This window comes from Canis lupus, chromosome 7 (genome assembly GCF_011100685.1).
Source record: "Canis lupus familiaris isolate Mischka breed German Shepherd chromosome 7, alternate assembly UU_Cfam_GSD_1.0, whole genome shotgun sequence".
NCBI lineage: Eukaryota > Metazoa > Chordata > Mammalia > Carnivora > Canidae > Canis > Canis lupus.
In genome coordinates, this window is record NC_049228.1 from 74,399,345 (window position 1) to 74,419,220 (window position 19,876).

The 19,876-nt window shown below is 37.2% G+C and overlaps 1 protein-coding gene across 8 annotated transcripts in view; it reads left to right on the forward strand.

The window, feature by feature from the left end:
* Positions 1 to 19,876, forward strand: part of PTPRM (protein tyrosine phosphatase receptor type M) — a 778,989-nt gene that overhangs the window by 503,894 nt on the left and 255,219 nt on the right. For 5 of the 8 annotated variants that reach the window (XM_038543828.1, XM_038543830.1, XM_038543829.1 and 2 more), the window contains 3 exons: positions 6,667 to 6,940; positions 7,987 to 8,023; positions 14,654 to 14,728. In XM_038543828.1, coding sequence (XP_038399756.1) covers positions 6,667 to 6,940; positions 7,987 to 8,023; positions 14,654 to 14,728 — 386 coding nt within the window. The remainder of the gene's footprint in view (positions 1 to 6,666; positions 6,941 to 7,986; positions 8,024 to 14,653; positions 14,729 to 19,876) is intronic. The other 3 variants (XM_038543831.1, XM_038543833.1, XM_038543834.1) reach the window with 1 other exon arrangement.

Genomic DNA, 19,876 nt, shown 5'->3' on the forward strand with positions numbered 1-19,876 from the left:
CCCCCGTTTGGTTCACCTGCCTTCCTTTTGGATGGTAGCATTTATATTCCAGCTCACCTAGTCTGCAGTATTGTTCCTGTTAGGGACCAAAAGACTCTGAGTTGAATATAACACAGACATGGAGTAATGAAAACAGTTAGTGTGGCTTCGATGGTATTTGATTTCCATTCTTATTCAAATCACTAGTGCTATTTAAGAAAACATACTTGAATAATAGTAGCTGACCTTAAATTATAATTTTTACAGTCTTGTGTTTGTTATGAAATTGTGATGATTAAATTATGATTAGCTTAAGTGAAATGAAATCTGCAAAGGAAAATGTCTTCATTTGTTAAAATGGGGAGAAATCATTCTTAAAGAGGTTCCATCTAAGACTAATTTACTTGAAATTTGGTGTCTGTTGTGGAGATTAATAACAGGTGGCCTTTTACAGAGCTTCTTAGCCTGAGTCTAATGTTTTAGTTGTTCTTTTATTATCCCAAACCTCCATAACTAAAGGATTTTTTTCTTCCTGCCCTTTGTTCACGATATGGCACTGTAATTGACTTCATATTTCTCACCCAACCTTTCAGCTGTAATTAATATTTTATTATATCAGATTTTATCACTAACTAGCTGAGCAGCAGGGTATTGGACTGCACGCTCAGGCATGCTTGCCCATGCACACGCACATGCATGCACACACGCATGGGCACCAACACACACTGAACACCAGTAACTTATGGATGCTAGGCAAGCTCCTTGTGATGAATTATGGCTGAGAGAACATAAAATATATTTGTGGTGTCCCACAAAATATTCCAAAGCGATTTATGGTCAGTCTTACCTAGAACAGAGCAGGACAAAGAGAAATTAAAGTTGCTAACATAAAATATTCACACCACCCCCCACCCCATATCTATTTATGCTGTGCGGTGTGTTACCCATTGCCCACTATCTGTGTAAAACTAGTTATCAGTCGTCATTTGTGACTTAATGAACAGAACTGTATTAGGTCCACAACTCTCAGTGCTAGTGATACATGAAGGACTCTGAAGAATCCTAGTCATGATGATCAACATGTTGAACATATTGAACTGACCTTTTATCCCTGGTGGCAGTATTTTTAAAGGCAACAGTATTTTTAAAGCTTAGTTAAGTTGTACTGGGTTGTTTGAATGATTGGGGTGTCATTTCAGTAAGTGCTGACAGGTTTAGGAAAAGGGAAGGACCATACCAAGAACAGGAAGAAAATAAATTCTGTGCTGTTGCATGGCAATAAACTTTAATTACACATTTTTACACGCTTTGCATCTAATTTATACTTTCATTTTCTATCACCTCCCTCCCAAAAATAATCTTCAGGAAGATAGAAATACCAGCCTTTATTCTTTCTTTATACATATAGAATAGATAGTTTTACCAAAAATTGCAAATCAAACTAAAAAGCACTCTTAGGTACCATGAGATGAACAATATTCTAAGTCCTTGAATGATCAGAAGTGTAGACTTTAAAGGATTAGCCAAAGCAACAATGAAATGGATCATTAACTTCTCTCCCTCTCCCCCCCTCCTCCTTACCCCCTGTCCTGCTATCTGGTTGGATAACCCTCCAGTATTATATGCTGATAAGAAATAGAATAAGTGGATAAGAAAAATGAACTTACAACTAAGGGTTTAATCTTGAAATGAATTAAGACCAAAATTTTAGAGTCAATTTCAACTCTGCAGCAGGCTTCCCCTCAATGTCTTCAAAGTTAGAAAAAAAAAAAAAAAGTGTCTCATCACATTTGAACTTTCAGGTTTAACAGAGTACATGAAAGATGTTCCGATGTTCTTTTCTAAGTTATACTTCATGTGCTAGCCTATATAAATGCAGATTTCTTATTCTCCTTGTAAAAGCCTTAGAGTTTTGCTGTAGGAAAGCCTCGCATAAATTAAATTTTAAATTAAATTTCATTCCATAAGAAAGTAATGATATAGTGATGTCACATTTTTGGCAGATTCATCTTCACTATGGATTGTGCCTTCATATTGCAAATGCCGTAGGAAGATTTTATGTTACTTTAAATTCCAGAATATTGGTGGAATCAGGATAGGGATGGTGTAACTTTAATAAACAAAGGGAGTATGAGTAATACATTAAAAGGATAATAGAATTTTAATTCAGCTCGCTAAGCTAGAAACTTCTGCTTGGCTTTCCATCCTCAAGAACTTGCTCTTTTTAATCATCTTTTTAGAAAAACCATTCAGAGAGTAAGATTTTCAAAGCTGCTTTTTGAGACTGCATTTGTGGTTGGGCAGATTTTATGAAATTCACTAGCAAAGTGATATTATTTGCACCAATGAGAAATGTGTCAGAGAGTTCTGTTAAGGTGCCATTGACCTAGGTGCCAATAATGCGTTAATTTCCATCCGGAAGACAGCAATGTGTGGCAATTGGGCAGCAGATAGGATTTAGCTATTTTTCATTAGCGCTTGGACGTTGATAAAGGGGAATGGAAAAGAGCTGCTTGACCTTTCAGTGCTTAAATTATTAAAGAGCAAATAGATTTGAGGTCTGGATGCTTGCAAATCTAATTTCTCTTGTGGAGCAAGGATGAAAAGACATTTTGGGTTTGAAATTGCTCTAGTCAACTTAGTTCTTCCTTTAATATATCTGAAGATGAGTAGATGGTAGCCATTTAAAAAGTAATATATCTGGAGTGGAGCAAAGTGTATAACATACCAGCTGGCTCAAATGGGGGCCCTCTAAATGATCATTTAATTCTCAATTTTTCATCTAATCCTCACAAAATTTCTGCTTGGAAAAATTAATTTCCTTTCCCCATATTCACATAGATGGTATTTAAATCACAAAACAAAATTTTCTTTCATTAGAGAATGTCAAATGCTGTATTGTTAAGATAGGGCAATGCCTGATACATAGTACGTGCTCAAAAACATTTCTTAATAAGTGAGTAAATATACACACAACCCAGCACACATACTAGCAAAGTTGGAGAAAAGATGGATGGGAGGTAAGAGATGAAGGTGTGGGAAGAGGGTAGAAAAACAGAGAGGCAGCTTTTGATTCTCTCAGGGCTCTTTATGTAATCGTGGGTTATCTTGCATAAACTTACAATCTAACCAGCATCTTATCATCATGAAACCTGTTTCTTGATCATTTCTTCTCTTTGCTCTTGAGTATTCAAGAAATGAATACAAAATAAACCTAGTATTAAATTTTAGTTAAGCAGAGCATATTTGTGATCACCACTGTATTTCTTCCCTGCCACTACATATAATGTATATAAAATGGAAATTACTTTTGGATTATATTATGCTTTCAAAAATATGTACCTTATGGCTGACTTCATTTTAATTGTGCTGAGATAGAGATGACTAAATCATAGACCTTTCCTCTAGGAACTTGTGAGGTTTTTAAAAATACTGATAAATAGACAAAAATGAGTACTAGTCTTTACAAAAAATATATTTTTATGAGTGTGGGTCAGAGCAAGAGTACATCAAAATGGGGGAACAGATCATAAGCCCCTGATAAAAGGTTCATAAAAGGGTCTCAATCTTTTTGTGAGGGTGGGTCATCTGCTAAGAGTTGCAAAAGATTTCTGTGTGTTGGGGAGAACAGCATTTAAATAACAAAATTGGGTCCAGGCCAGGGTGAAGTAATAGAGGACAAGGTGTTTGTAATAGGAGAATTCAAGATGGTGAGATTGGACAGCCTGGAAGTGGTTGTGCTACTATTTCATCTGGAGGATCTGGAAATGAAAAATGAGTGATTACTATCCTGGTACCATTGGCAACAGTTTCTGGTTAGGACTGAGAGCTAGAGAGGATACCAGCCGGGCACTGGCCTCACTGCAGATCCAGGAGCTCCCTCCCTGGAAATTATTAATGACTTGCAGAGAGATAGGAGTATGAATTGTGGTCAAAGGTAAAAGTACCATCTATAGCTTCTTTGTTGTTTTTTGAGGGGCAACTGGGTGGCACAGTCAGTTAAGCATCCAACTCATGGTCTTGGCTTGGGTCATGATCTCAGGGTCATGGGATTGAGCCCAACGTTGGGCTCTCTGCACAGCATAGATTCAGCTTGAGATTTTCTGTCCCTCTGCCCCTACCCCAGCTCATGTACACTCTCTCTCAAATAAATAAATAATTGAATAAATAAATAAGTAAATAGATAAAATCTAAAACCCCAATTGTTAGCAGAATTAGGATTAGAGCATAGATCAATGCACATGCCCCTCTCCCCCCAACCCCTACAAAAGGCATTTCAAGAGACTAGTCACATTTTCTTAGTGCTGTTTCTATTTAGTGGCATACTATGTTAGACTTCTCCATCAATCAGCTATTGTCTGCGCTGTGCTTTTTTTTTTTTTTTTTTTTTTTTTACGATTTTATTTTTATTTATTTGAGAGAGAGCAAGACAGAGAGAGCACAAGCAGGGGGAGTGGCGGAGGGAGAAGCAGAATCTCAACTGAGCAGGGAGCCCAACGAAGGGCTTGATCCCAGGACCCCGGGATCATGACCTGAGCTGAAGACGGATGCTTCACCAACTGAGCCACCCAGCTGCCCCGCGTGGTGCTATCTTTTACTTTGACCTTGATCCCTTACTCTTGCTATTCTATGACCTGACCTTCTGTTTAATATTTGCTGCATATCCAAACTCATCGGTTGAAAATAACATTTCTATTCTGCTGTGATTATGTGGGCAGCAAAGCCTTTGCTGGGCAGTCCCAGCTTGGGGTCTTAGGTCAGCCATCAGCTGAAGGTCAGTCATGTGGCCTTCCACAATGCCCCACGCACATGGCTATCAGTGATGCCAGTTGTTGGCAGGGAGCTCTTTGGGACTGCAGAGCAGAGCGCCTGCATGTGACCTCTCCAGTATGGCAGGTTCAGAGTCACTGGACCATTTATGTGGTGGCTGGCTTTTTCTTTTAGAAAGCTTCCTGGGGAGCCAGGCTGAAGATGCATGGCCTCCTCTGACCAACGCCTTGAGTTATCCATTGTCCCACTGTTACATTCTGTTGGTTGTATGTTGTCATTAAGGTTGGCCAGCCCCATTCCTGATGGGAAAAGTATCAGAATTTGCAGATATATTTTAAAATTGTCACATTTAACCATATATGTAGGAAGTCAGGGAGAAGGGGGCAAGAAATTAAAGTCCACTTTATCTCAATATGTGTTCCTTGTCTTCTATAGAGGATGATTCTTCCTAAATACATCCTTTTGTGTCATATCCATCACACAGTGAGATTTCTACCAGATTGGGGGGAATGTCTTACATAACCAATAGTATCAGGTCTGATGTTAGGAGGTTAGGAAGTATTTCTGGTTTTTATTTATTTAACTTTATATCATACTCGGAATTTGCTTTATCATTGTACTGTAGTCATTCTGATGTCCTACAGCAGGTGATTTTTATTTGGACAGAAATATAGACTGGGCAGCAGCTGCTGCATTGCATTCCTGTAATGGAATGTGCTAAATAGTTGTATTCCCAGAAATAGGTGATTTCACTGAGTGCACATTCGGCATTCACAAGAGCAAGACCCAAAGAGGGACCTCTCCAGGCCCTCCCCAGGCAGATAGGGATGTTAGGCACCTCTCTCCTGCTCTTCTTGGTCATTGATGAGTGTCTATATGAGCAACTCTAGGATTGCAGCATTGTTCCAGGGAGTCACAATGCTTTTCTGATACAATGAGAACAAGATCCGTCTATTCTGGATTCAGTTCTTGAAAGCTGCTGTCAAGAGTTAGTTTTTGCTCAGTATTAGAAACTTTTTTTTCCCCACCCAAACTGCACAAATATTCATCATTATGGTAAAATACGTATCTTAGTAGAAGCATCCATCCCTTCAAGGTTTGTCCCATTCTCCTGTGGCTACTTTGAAATTCAGACATTGGAAGGGGACAGGGAGGAAAGGGGGTAGGTGCTGGGACACCTGTTCAGGCATCTTCAGAGCATGCTCATCCCCATCTTATCTTCACGTATGATTAAAGTGACCCAGTTCATGATCTACTCTTAGAAACTGCTTATAACTCCAAGGCCTTGGCTTTTGAAATTCCAGTCTCTTTTTTCTGCTCTCCTTACATCATCTCTTACCACTGATCTGATATGGTGAAGGGCAAAGGAATATAAGAAAATATGGGAAGTTAAACCTTAATTAAACATGAATCATTACATATTGTGTTTTTTGACTTGTTAATACTTCATGTGCATTCATACAGATGTCATTGAAGAAAATAGTACATTGCCTTTTAAAAAAAACTTACAGTGAATATAATTTATAATTTCATTTATTCACTCATTAGGTAAATTGAGTTAATTTTTCTATAAATTCATCTTCAATTACATGTGAAAAAATGTTAGTGTCCTGCTCACATAAACAGCAGAGATTGTTAGATAATTTTTTTGTAATTTTGATGAACTTTGTTTCCCTCAATACATTGTGTTTTGGGGGGCGGGGTGAGAGAGTTCTATGGGAAAATATTAAGCCCCTTCCCCCTCTTGTATTGAGCAAGTGTTAAGTGAGTATCCATTATGCATTAAGCACTTACTATTGATGATATCCAGTGCATTCTTTATTTTGGATATCCCATGGGCCCCATGCAATTGAAGGCAAAGGGTATCAGCCCAATTATCATAAAATATCACTGATAATACTGTTTTTTTCCCCCTAGTGTCTATCAAGTAGTTGTTGAGGAAGAACGTCCTCGAAGAACTAAAAAGACAACAGAAATCCTAAAGTGCTACCCTGTGCCAATTCACTTCCAGAATGCATCAATACTGAACTCACAGTACTACTTTGCTGCAGAATTCCCAGCAAACAGCCTCCAAGCTGCTCAGCCTTTTACTATTGGTGATAATAAGACATACAATGGATACTGGAACACTCCCCTTCTCCCCCATAAAAGCTACAGAATTTATTTCCAAGCTGCTAGTAGAGCCAATGGGGTAAGTTTTATAGATGGCTGTTTACTTAGGCTATTTAGAGTTATTAATGTGAACATAGAGTAAAGAAGATAGTAGTAAGAAATAAAGGCATGCTTTTGTATGTTTTTACTTGGAACAAATGTGGGTTTTGTTTTCTCTTTCTAAACTTATTTTCACCTAGAGAAATCTATGGAAAGAAATGAATATATTTGTATTTGTTTTGGTAGGAAGAGTATATTGTCAACATGATGGTTTTTATTTTCAGTTTTTACTTGTTACCAAAAGTTGGCTAGCAATTCTGCTTAGCTTACTATTTTGCAGGGAAGTAGTTATAGCTATAGCACATACATTCAGCTCATTTAAAATTTTGTGAGATACACAACATCTGTCTTTTCAGCCTATTCTGTCCCATTTCTTTGGTTTCACGAGAGTTTATGCTTCCTATAGCTGTGACTAAATTAGGTATCTTCAGTTTTTTTTCTTAAGAGAAAATAGTTTTAGAAAAATGCGATGAAAACAAAAACTACGGAGTTGTTCCCGAATTTTTTTTTTCCCCTCTCCTGTTCAGACCAACCCAGAACTCTGGTAAGATATTAAAGTCTCTTTAGAAAGAAGTGGGAATTTTCCAGATACCATGATGGTTTCCCTTCTTCACCACATGGGTCCAAGTATCCTCACTGACTCGACTTTTGCCAGTGAAAAGGGGGGAAATCCAGGACTCTGGAGTTATCCTCTAGTAGTATCTGCACAGAGAGTGAGCAAGGATCTGGAGAAGCCAGGGCCACAAGGCAGAAATATTTTGTATGTAGCCCCTCATTCACCATCCGCTCCAGAAATGCCTACAGCCACCAGCTCTGGAGCTGGAAAATGTATCTGAGTGTGGTTTCTGTAATCATCATGGGAACTTGTATCTGAGCGGGGTTCCAGGAGTAATCACTGTGTGATTAACACCACACTCGGAACAATGAGATCTTTCCTTATCAGCATGTAAATAGAACTACAGATATTTTTATTCATTTTAAATAAAACACGAATAGTGATTTTTTCCCCCTCTTTATTTAACACAGGAAACCAAAATAGACTGTGTCCGAGTGGCCACAAAAGGTAGGTTGAAATTGTGGGATGTTCTCCCAGTTTATGTCCCTTAAAAATTTAGATGGTATTTCAAAACTTCTCGGAATGTTAACTTTATTGAAAGAAGTGTGTGTGTGTGTGTGTGTGTGTGTGTGTGTGCATGTACTAGAGTCTTAGCAGTTAACATTGACTATTTCATGTAGATACTTTTTAAAATAAGGAATCATATTATTGCGTTCCAAGCAGTTTTCAATGGTTAGCTTTTTCAAAATTCAATAAAAGTAGTGTTTATGGATCTTAGTACATGTTTTTTTTTAAAACTATAGGACCAAATGAATACTATGACCAATGAATCTTGATGTGCAAAGTAGTAAAATATGACCTATTTTTAAGCAAGTACCTAGTGACAAGAGGTCTCCCAGGTGGAGAGCAGGTGCTTTTTTTCACTGACAGCGGGTCTATTGAACCCAGTAACTGGGTGATGTTAGTAGATCTTTGTTTCCCAGGTCTGGTTAAAGTCCCAAGAAAATGTGATCAGGGACTGGATGTAGAAGTGGCTAGGTGAACCACCACAAGCTCACCACACACACCCTCCTAAAGAAGAGAGTACAGTTGTGTGTGTGCTCGAGCTGTAACCTCATCTTCTCAACCTTGCAGCGTGGTTTTAACCAGCATATGGGACGTGTATGAGAAAATGCTTTAAGAAATGTAAAATCCTGCATTAAAATGAGGCATTATAAATTAACACTTGTACTTGAGCATACCCTTTCAGACCATCAGAGTGATCCTGAGCATGATGAAGTTCTGTGTGATTTAATTTAGAAATGATGGCATGAAGGCATTGTATGTCTGTGGTACTAGACATAATCGGACCGTAGGCAATCACTTGAGTTCTGTTGGATAAAAATACCATGTTTTTATTGCTTCCCTGTCAGGAAGCATAGTTTGATATGTCATGGACTTCCACCTGCATTTTCAAAATTCTCATTGAATTCTTATTTTGTCAAGATACATGACCTCTTTATTCAGTTAGCTTGACAAATATTTTTTAGTTTCATGGTATGTGCCAAGCCTTGTGTCAGGTACTCACATCATATGTATTTTGTGGGTCCTCATAGCCTCATAGTTCTGTTTCCAACAATCTATTTATATTGATTTTGAAACACTCAGTTTTTTAATATCATGATTGTACCTGATTAACTGCCTTTATTTTTAGGAGTAAATAAATAATAAATGAAATTACAGATATTGGTATGTTTTATAAACTGTAATAGGCTCTTAGCTATTATTTATTATGATATTATGAAGCCCTTCAATGAGGTGTTGATATCCTGAGACCTCCACACCACTGCCCGTGCTCCAGTTGCTGGAGTGAATTCTATTTCCCCTTGGGTTCAGAAAGAGTAAATCCAGTTCCACAGTGCCTAATTTATAATGCCTTACATTGAATATCATAGCTAAAAAAAATTGAAAACACTTTTATACACGCACTATCTATTTCTTCAAAATTACTGTGAGAAAGGAGGCAGGTATTGCTATTTTTATTTTCTAAATGAATAAAACGCATATTTTTAGAGATGAACCGACTGACCAAGGTCCCTCAGCTGCAAATTTGTGGGTCAGGGTTTAATTCTAAACTTTTGAACTCCGATCCTCAGTGTTTGACTATGTCTCACAGCCCTTAATCCAGCAGAACTCTGGCCAGTTATAGTACTGCATTGTATAAGTGTCTGCTCTCCCCTTTATTAAATTGTGGCCCTGCCCAGTTTACTTTGAAAGTGGTGAAATGTCTGTCATCCTGTTCAGCTACATAGCTAAATAATTATATAAGTAACACAGTTGTAGAGACTTAGAAATCTGACATTGGCTGTTTTCACAATAGATTGAATTAGATGATTTGGATCATTTTCTTCCATCAGCTAGATTTAATCAATAATGTCATTTGTTTTTCAATTCACCCAAGGATGATTAAGTAATCAGATGACCTGATTGACTAAATATTCCCCACTCATATTTTCTGAGTCATTTACAAACATTTATATAGCAACAAACTCTATCCAAATCAACTCTTTTGGGGAAAGAAGGGAACGAATGTTAATAGTCATTATATAACATTGTCACTTCTATTCATGAGAGCATAATACAAGAGGACACTACAGGAGAATATCTCTTTGCAGGTAGAACTGCACTGTCCGGCACTATTTTATTTTATTATGTTCTACATTTACAGATTCAATGAACTTCCTTTACAGCACAGTCTAATGTTTCACCCCCACTACAGTCAGATCATTTTTCTTTATTCATACTAAAAATTCTTTCAGCAGTGAGGAAGCCATTCCATCTTGACTACTTAGTCAAAACAGAGAAATAGGCAGTTCTAATCATTCTATTGGTACCTTGCAGTAAAGATGCTTGAAATTTAAAAGATCTCAAACTTTTTGTGTTTTTGCCACATATGGCTGACAGTGTGGTGCATTAATTGAATTTCCAGGCACTAAACCACTTTCCTAAGCAGCATTTTGAATTTACAAAGATGTCGATGTTCTCATGAAACAACTGTTGACAAGTCTCTTTAGAGAGAAAATATGGAGGTGGATTTGTTTTCACAGGAATCTAGTTTGTAATTTCAAATATGGCTATGTCTCTTAAAGATATATTTCATACTCTTTATAAATTTAATGTTGTGATTATTTTAATCATATTCCATGGGTATATTTTGACACTAATCATCTCAAATATAAAGCCTCATAAAAATTAGACATGGGAAAAATACCCAAGGTATGTTCCTACCTATTTCCATATGTGTGGGGGATTGCCTATATTTTCCTATACCCTTTAATTTATACATCCAGATTTCTCATAGGTATATGTGACTCTTTTTATTATGGGCTATAGGCAAACTCATCACAGAATATTCTATCTCTTGAGTTAAAAAGATAAAGACACCATGCAATAATAGAATATGCATGATGTTTGGATGTTACCCTCCATGTATATGGCAAAGTGAATAGAATAGCTCTTAGGTATTCTCAGATTCTCTTAGTTTTATTTTGATTTTTAATCACATTCACATTTTTATAGTTGGATTCCTTTCAAGACCACTTTGGTCCAACTGTCTTAGCGGTTAGTATATGTATTTTCTTTGACTTTTGCATACCTTATGACTGCCTGTTGGTCAGTGGTAGGGCTGAAACTCTTTTTATGCTAGTTCTAGAAGGCTTTGTTGATTATCAATTCTAAATGGACAGGATACACTTAAAAATCAAAATCTGTCTTGTAGGAAGACTTCTCGTATTAAATGAGGTATATCCATTCTAATTGACTTAATAATCAATTTAAAATGTATACTTTGCATCAATCTTCCATAAAATAATATTTTCCATAACATTGTACCAGCTGTCCTTCTCCTTGACAGTATAGCCATTTTGGGGCTTTCCTATTATAAATTTATTTTAAAATGTATGTGAGCACCTACTGAATGTTAGGAGATAATCTGTGAGACGTCCTAGTACATAAATATATCACTTCTAAATTTTTAAGGATTTTGAGTTCATAGATGTTTTGAAGGACTTTTTTGTTTGGTTCCTTTATTTTCAGTGTATGAGGGCTAGAGTCATATGTGTGTATTTATTCCTTTCTTTGCTATGATTTGGCTAACAGCAGTGTAACCAGAACTTGAAACAAAAACTTCATGAGAACACATACTAAATTCTTTCCAAAAGCATTATAGGAGTCAGACTAAAAGTCTTAAACAAACAAACAAACAAAAAAAACATTGTTCTAGTGTCATATTTTAAGGTGGATTTTTTGTGCAAAAAATGATTCACTGTTTTTAAGCTCAGTATTTTATTTAACTTAACATTTGTCCTGCAACGTGCATATGCTTTGCTAGAAGACCTTCAGAAAACTTTGAAGGATTTCCATTGTCCTGATACAGTTTCTAACTAGATTCAGAAATTTGAATGTTTCTCTTTTTAATCAATAGGCTCTTTGAGAAGTTTCTGTAGACTGTTTTCCTGTTCACTGTTTTGTTCAAAGAAATACCATAGTTTCTAGGCCACAATGCTACAAAATGAAAACCCACCAACAAAAGAGCTGAAAAGAATGTCTGTTGACATGCAAAGCTAATTAAGATTCTTTTTAATTATTCATATTCAATACAGGAGAAAAAAATATATAGTAAGACCACTAATCTATGCTAATATGTTATCATTTAGCTATGGATTTAGAAAGAGAAATATAGATATGATCTACATTTGTCATTCAACATTTTGTAGAGAAAATATATTCTTTGATTGATCTTAAATAGTCTTCCTAATGTACATCATGAGTATATCCAGGCCCCTGAGAAGTTAATAAGGAAAAGAAACCTGTTTAATTTTGTTCAACCCTATGTTTCCCAAATAATTTGACCCAAACTAATTTTCCAAGTAACATGAAAGTCATGCGAAAGAGTTTGATAAATACTGCTTCCTCACATTCCAGAAGACCCCATTACATGCAGCTGAAATGATGCTTCAGAAGTCTGATCCACTTTTTACCTTTCACACATACCTTTGGACCTAAAAGAGATCCTACATTTATCAGCTACTATCAGATATTGTCTTCAAAGCATAGGTTTAGGATTTCTTACTTTATCTTAACCAAATTTAGCAGTATTCTGTTTTTTAATACATTTTTATTGATATTTTAAGACAGGGTGCAGCAGATTTTCAGGTAAAGGGCAGATGGTAAACATGTTAGGGTCACAGACCTCATATGGTCTCTGTCACAACTTCTCAGCTCTACTGTTGCTGTGCAAGAGCAGCTGTGAGTGTTGTGTAAGCAATTAAGTCTGACTGTGTTCCAATAAAACTTATTTGCAAAAGTAGGCCTTGGGCTGGCTGACTCCTATTTTAAGGTATTTTGTAACAGAATCAAGTTTTTTCCTGGTAACTAAAAATAATAGTCACAAATAAATACTTCAGAAGGCAGAACATAGAGATCATATAAAAAAATCCCTCCTGATATCTATAATATATACTTCTTCCATCGGGGTTTTGAGCCTCCGATTGCAATTTGCCTTTCACTTAGTTGTAAATACGTGGCTGCCCAACATAGCCACTCTCAAGTAACTTTTTGTTCATTTTATTTAACTTTTTTCAGTATTGGGTAGATCTCTGTTTTTGATAAGACATTATAATTGGTCTTGAAAGCAGAGTAGGTCACATTTTCCTGTAAGTAATGGAAAACCATACGGGAATGTTTCAACAATGGTCTCTGACCAAGAAAATGTTATATGTATAAACTTGGTATCAACTTCTTAATGAGTCTTAGAAATCACATTTTACTGTTTACAACTGACTATATCAGTATGCAAAATTGCATACTATATCCTACCCAGAAAATTATCTCTGTAGTACCTCGGGAGTCCTCCATCTTCTCCAACTGGTAGTTTATTCATCTTACTTAGCAAGACTAGGAAGTTTTCATTAATAATGTGTGAAAGATAATTTTCCCACTTTCGAACCCAGTTGCTACAGTTGTCTAGTTACAAGGAGCAGCACCGTTTGAATGGTGCAGAGGGATATTTCAAAATATTATGCAGCAGCAGTTTTGGGTTTAATTGTCTGCAGATGGTAGATGATCTATTTTCCTTACTCGCTGCCACATTTCTAATAGCACCCAGGCTGTTCCATGTAAATTAGTAATCTTTCATGTAAGCCTGTCCTTAATTTTCGAATATTTTTTCTTTGCATCATTTTCCAGCTGTATCATGTTAGAACTGACGTTTTAATTTTCTTTTTTTTTCCTCCCCAATATCTGTGTGTCATAAATGTTAACCATTTAAACACAACTGCTGAGCTGTATAGGCAAACCAAGAAGCCTGACTGGTCCACTTCAAGAATCTTAATCATGTCTTTGGTCATATGTGAACCATGACAACTATAGCAAAGGCAATTACTGGTTTTCCTTTTTTTAACCCTTGCTTTGAGATGCATTTTTTTCAGTCCCTTAATGTGACAAACTAAGGTTCCCAAATGGAAATGTTCTACACGAAATTTAGTTATCAGAGAAATTTCTCTACCTAAAACTGTTTTTAGTGAAAGAAGATAATGTGCTTCACAAAGGTGATTTTAGCAAGAAGAGGAAATACTGTGACTTCAGCAGCAGAATTTGAAGTAACCTAATAAATTTTAAAAGCCTAAAGTTGGGATCATCAGAATTAGCAAGGAATCATTTATACAGACACTCGATAACAGTCGGGAACACTATTCAGTCTTGAGTCTTGTTTAAGACTTAGGTTTGGTTTTTCCTTTTTTTTACCCCCTTCAGTTGATCTACCCAAAATCTCAGCCAAAGCTTGAACTGTGTCATAGTTAGAAATCTAACTGCCTGACAAAGCTTATCTAAGGGAAAAGAATTCTGAAAATTCGACACTTTGCTATGTTTTTGGGTTTTTTTGGTTTTGTTTTTTGGGTTTGTTTTGTTTTTTTGTTTTGTTTTTTTGTTTTTGTTTTTGTTTTTGTTTTGCTTTTTGCTTTTCTTCTCTTTTTGTCGTTGTTGGAACAAAGTTGGGACGATGTGATTTACTGATCGAGATTCTCCTTGCTAGCCTAGCCTCAGTTTGGCTTTTTCTTCCCTCATGCATGCTGACCTGGGGATCTTCCTTTGCCATAGCTGCGATAATCGTGACTCAGCTTACAACACCTTACATTCGCATCGCCCCTGCCGCAGGCGACGACCAACTGACAGGTCAGACGTTCAAGTATAGATGAGTCATCTTGCCCATTTCCTGCTCATTTTTCTCAGCTTTGTTTCCCCTCTACATTTCCTCCTTTGCTTAAGGCTTGTTTATAATGTTTCAGACTCTTGGTACAGACCTGTGCCCGCATTAAATCAAGTGATGTGCTTGGCCTCTTCTGTGTGCACATTTATACCCATGCATTACGCACAATGCCACTGCATGTTTTCATCATGTGTTTGTCTGTTTGTGTGTCCCTTTCTAGCCTAATGTTATACAGAATGAAATTTTTGGGACTTGCCTAGCAATACCATCAAGCAGATTTCAATCAAAATCCATAAAGATGGATGCCCATTTATGCAAATTCACCTAAAAAGGCTTTGCAATGTGAGGGTGAGCGAGGTTTACTTTTCACCCTTGTAGGGTCTAGTTTGCACGCCCATGTAGCAATGCACAATTTTGAAATGAAAGTCACCCGAAGCTCTTTGGGGTGACACTGTTCAAACAGTTTTTCGTGTATGTACAACTGGAACAGAACTGATTGCATTCCTTATAGATCCTTGTTTCAAAGCCAAGTGTTTACGTAAAGCGGTGGCACATCTGCAAGTCAAATGCACTGAATAATTTAGGGACGTTTTTTGAAAAATTGAATGGCTTAGAGTCATAGACTTGAACTGTGTGCTTCTTTATAGAAGAAACAGCACACAGAAAGCAAGCTTAGCTAAGAGGTATTAGCTTGTCCATCCATACTATCTCCAGAGGTGTATGGACATCTACACAAACTCATAAGAAAAGAGCCCAATAAATGACTCCAGATTGAAGGTGAGTGGCCAGAGAACCCCAGAAGACAAAGTTTTGTCCTGTAATAAAAGCAACTCATTGTCAAGATTTCCTAACATTATTACATGGGCAGGATTCAAATTCTGGTTTCAGAGGCATCATCGACATCATAGTTTGTGGCAGGTAGTACAGGCATGGTTCAAGCTAAGAACATTTAGCTACTTTCCATAGAATTTCCACTCCAGCAATTGTTTTAAGTGTGTGAAACGAAGGAATGTACTCTTAAGGTTTAAGGGGAAAAAAGTATAGCTTAACTCATCGTAAGAATTCATAAATGTTTAAGTTGTTCTGTGAGCTTATTATTTTGGAAAATAAAAGCAACCGAGACTTAGGAAATGTACAGGCTGAGTTTTGTAAGGTGAAGAAATGTAGGCTAATTCTACTTCTTCCTCTGCTGAAATTCTAGCCTAATGTTATATATACATATTTTCAATCCCCTGTTTCAGGGCCCAAAAGCTATAGGGTTATTATTAACAGTGCTACTTCTGTCGCTTCCAAGCACATTTCTTTTACTGATGGAAGTTCTACTCATTACAGACTCTTTGTTATCCAGAACTTCTAAAGTGCTCTTCCCAACAGTAGAAGTCCTTACATGATAGTGTCTTTCTTAACACAAGTCCTCCGCTCTGACACCTTCATGTTGAAGGATGGGCCGATGGCCCGGTTAGGTGTCCTGAAGATGACCTGAGATGCTTGAGCAAGTCTGACCCCCAACTGTGTCTAGGCTGGCACCAGTTGTTGTCAGCAAACTTTAAAACTGGGTTGGCCCCATTATCCTAAAACAAGTGCTTATGGGAAATGTAGCTAAATAACCCCCTTCTCAGGCTTTACCTCTACCTACTACTTCAATATTAAGCATGCTATTTACTAGGCATGAAATAAGTGAAACTTCTGAACACAGATTTCTCTCTAAAACTTGCAAATTAAGAAGCTACCTCATAAATCAGCCGCCTTCATGATGCTTTCAGATCCAGTGTATCTTGTTATTTGGGAACTAATCTGTGAAGGACACATACATTGCTGTGGTGCATGGCTGCCATTCTTTTAAGGGATGCAGGAGATCTCCGTCATTTACTTTGGTTTATTAGAGATTAAAATGATGGAGTGTTAGAATAAGCCTCAAAAACCAGTAAAGAACTACTCCTGAGCTTTTCTCAGTGTTTACTGCTGGTTTTAATGATGGTTAATCTAACCCAGATAAATTCAAAATAAAGTAATATTTCTTTTGCATTTTCCATTTGTATCAGCCATCAACTTTGATAGCAGTAACACTGTCTTTTTAATAGATTTATTCATGAGTCATGCTGCAAGCTTGAGACTTAATGCATTTAATCACTTACCTGACATTTATTGAGCACCCTCTGTGTGCCAGGTATAGATCTACTAACTCTTATAAAAAGCTTTACTTTGTATGGTTGCCCAAGCTCTTGGCATCAGGCATTTTGCATTAGTCACATCAAAACCTACATACACACATGCTCTTAGGAATGAAAAATTACTATCGTGCTCGTCATTTAGCAGTTAGGACAAGACAACAGTTTTGTAACTAGCAGGCGAAAGGGACATGGATCTCCAAACCTTTCTTGTCATGTGGAGCAGCTTAGGAAATGGTCATTAGGACAATTCTGAACATTGCACATCTGTGCCCCATTGAACAGTTGTGGTTTTGCTTATTAGATCAATATGGTCCCTTCCAGAAGCCAATAGGAGACACATGAGGGATACATTCTGAAGTGCCCTCAGCAGTGTTTTTGTTCATTTTGTTGTGACTGTGCTGACATCATGCTCCTCCAATTGCTACTCAAGGCTGTACTTACACTAGGAAACCTTGGTGAGATAGTCCTCTGCAGCATAGTCCCTTTGTCCCAGAATGTGGCCCATGCTTCTTGTGTTTCCCTTGGCATGGATGGGACCTCCCTTGCTCGTCTAACACCAATGAATACATGCACCTGATTTCATCACCAGGACTGTCCTGGACACAGAAAACTGCTCATAAACATTAGCTAATATTTATTATCTGATTCATTGAACAAAGGCAGATCAGATTACAGAATGCTAGTGTGTAGGATGAGCAGGCCTGTCATTGCACTGGGGAGTGTTCCTTAAAATTTTTTGTCTTCAGCCAACCTTGAGAATGCATCATTATCCAATACACACAATATGCATACACGTTTATTTACCTGAAGCTAAGGCATTAGAAGTCAAACTGCCAAGACTACTCACTGAATAAGATTCACTCTGATTTGGTCTATCCCGGTCCATCTTATTTTGTTTCATTTTTTAAAAATTCTTATCACTACCTACTAAACTGATTTCCCACTATTGGGTTATAACCTGCAGATTTAAAAAATGCTTTACTAAACCACTGGATTTAGGAGATTGTAAAAGGAAACAGAATATGTAACTGTGATAAAGGCCCTATCTACCTCAAAACCACTCTAAAGAGTGCACACAAAGTGCTGGAAACTGGAAGTGCTTCAGGTTTTTACTTTGTTCCTTTTATTTTGTGGTTAATTTTCTCTGATATAGTACTGCTTTGGGAAGAAAATTAAAATCTGTACACGCTAGAAATTTCTCTTTAAGATTTTTAGTTGATTTTTATAAATATCTCTAGGCTGTTTATTTTATATTAAGATATTTCTGTTTGTGACTTAATAACCCAGCCAACTCTGAAATCCTGTGGAGAATGTTTTCCTTAAACAAATTTTTTATCATCCGTTTTGGTTAACACATACATCTAATACGATAAGATCTGTATCCTAGAATATTTATAAACAAAGTGACTTCTGGGATTCAAGTACAGATCAGATATATCAGAGCATGTAGAATTACTTGCTAGATATAATTAGTAATAAAAAAGAGAGAGAGAGAACTAGCCAAAGATTACTCCCACACAGTTTCAAGTTTTGAAAAATGTATATGTAGCATATGTCTGTACTGTCAAAGATAAACACAGCTGGACATTAAAGCTGTAAAAACAAATTTTATGCACCAACTACTGACTATAGAGGATAGAGGTGGGCTCCATTTTGATTTGCACAGAGGGGACTGGCGTTTTAAAGGGAGAATGAAAAAAAAAATGAAATAAATAAATTAATTAATTAAAATAAAATAAAGGGAGAATGAGGGGGAAGGGATGATGTGAGCAGGGGCTCAGTGGAGTCAGGGTAGTAAAAACTTATAAGAATCAGGAAAGGTGTATTAGTCCATAAAGCACCCATCTAGTTTGCTAACCGGCATTTATCCAAGTTAGGCTGCTCCCCTCTCCCAAGGGGCTGGGACACAGGGGCCCTGTCTTCAGATGTCATTGGAACAGACCATCAGTTCTTTGGGTAGCCTTCAGTTTTCTCAGGCAGGCAGATTAAGGGGGACCAGGTCACCTAGGGATGCAGCCGGGAGCAGTTAGAAACCATCAGGGTTCAAGTCTTTACAGGCCAAGGTTGAGGCGTAGGGGAGGAAGGGCTCAGAGGAGTCTGGCCAGAGTTTGGTTACAGAGAGAATCTTTGCCAGTGTGTTGACAAAGCAATCATGAAATATATCTCAAAGTGTTCCTTTTTCTCCTTAATGTGGCTCTTAAAGCAAATAAAAGTTTTTTAAAATTAGTTTTTAAAATTTATTTATTTAGTTATTTTAGAGAGAGAATGCACATATTGGGGGAGAGGCAGAGGGAGAAGGAGAAGGACAGAATCTCAAGCAGGCTTCTCTTGGAGGCGAGCCCAACACAGGGTTCACTCTCCTGACCCTCAGACCATGACTGGAGCCGAAACCAAGAGTCAGATGTTTGACCAACTGAGCCACCCAACATCCCAATAGAGTTGTTTTTTTTTTTTTTATTTTTTTTATTTATTTATTTATTTATTTATTTATTTATTTATTTATTTATTTATTTATAAAGATTTTATTTATTTACTTATTCCTGAGAGACACAGAGAGAGGCAGAGACAGAGACAGAGGGAGAAGCAGGCTCCCTGCGGAGACCCTGATGTGGGACTTGATCCCGGAACTCCAGGATCACGCCCTGGGCCGAAGGCAGGTGGTAAACCACTGAGCCACCCAGAGATCCCCTATTTCTTATTTTTTTAAAGATATTTATTTATTTATTTATTTATTTATTTATTTATTTATGAGAGACATGGAGAGAGGCAGAGACACAGGCAAAGAGAGAAGCAGGCTCCATACAGAGAGCCTGATATGGGACTCGATCCCGGGTCTCCAGGATTATTCCCTGAGCTGAAGGCAGCCCTAAACCACTGAGCCACCAGGGCATCCCAAGAATCTTTTTTTTTTTTTTTTTTTTTTTTAATGTACAATCTAAAACA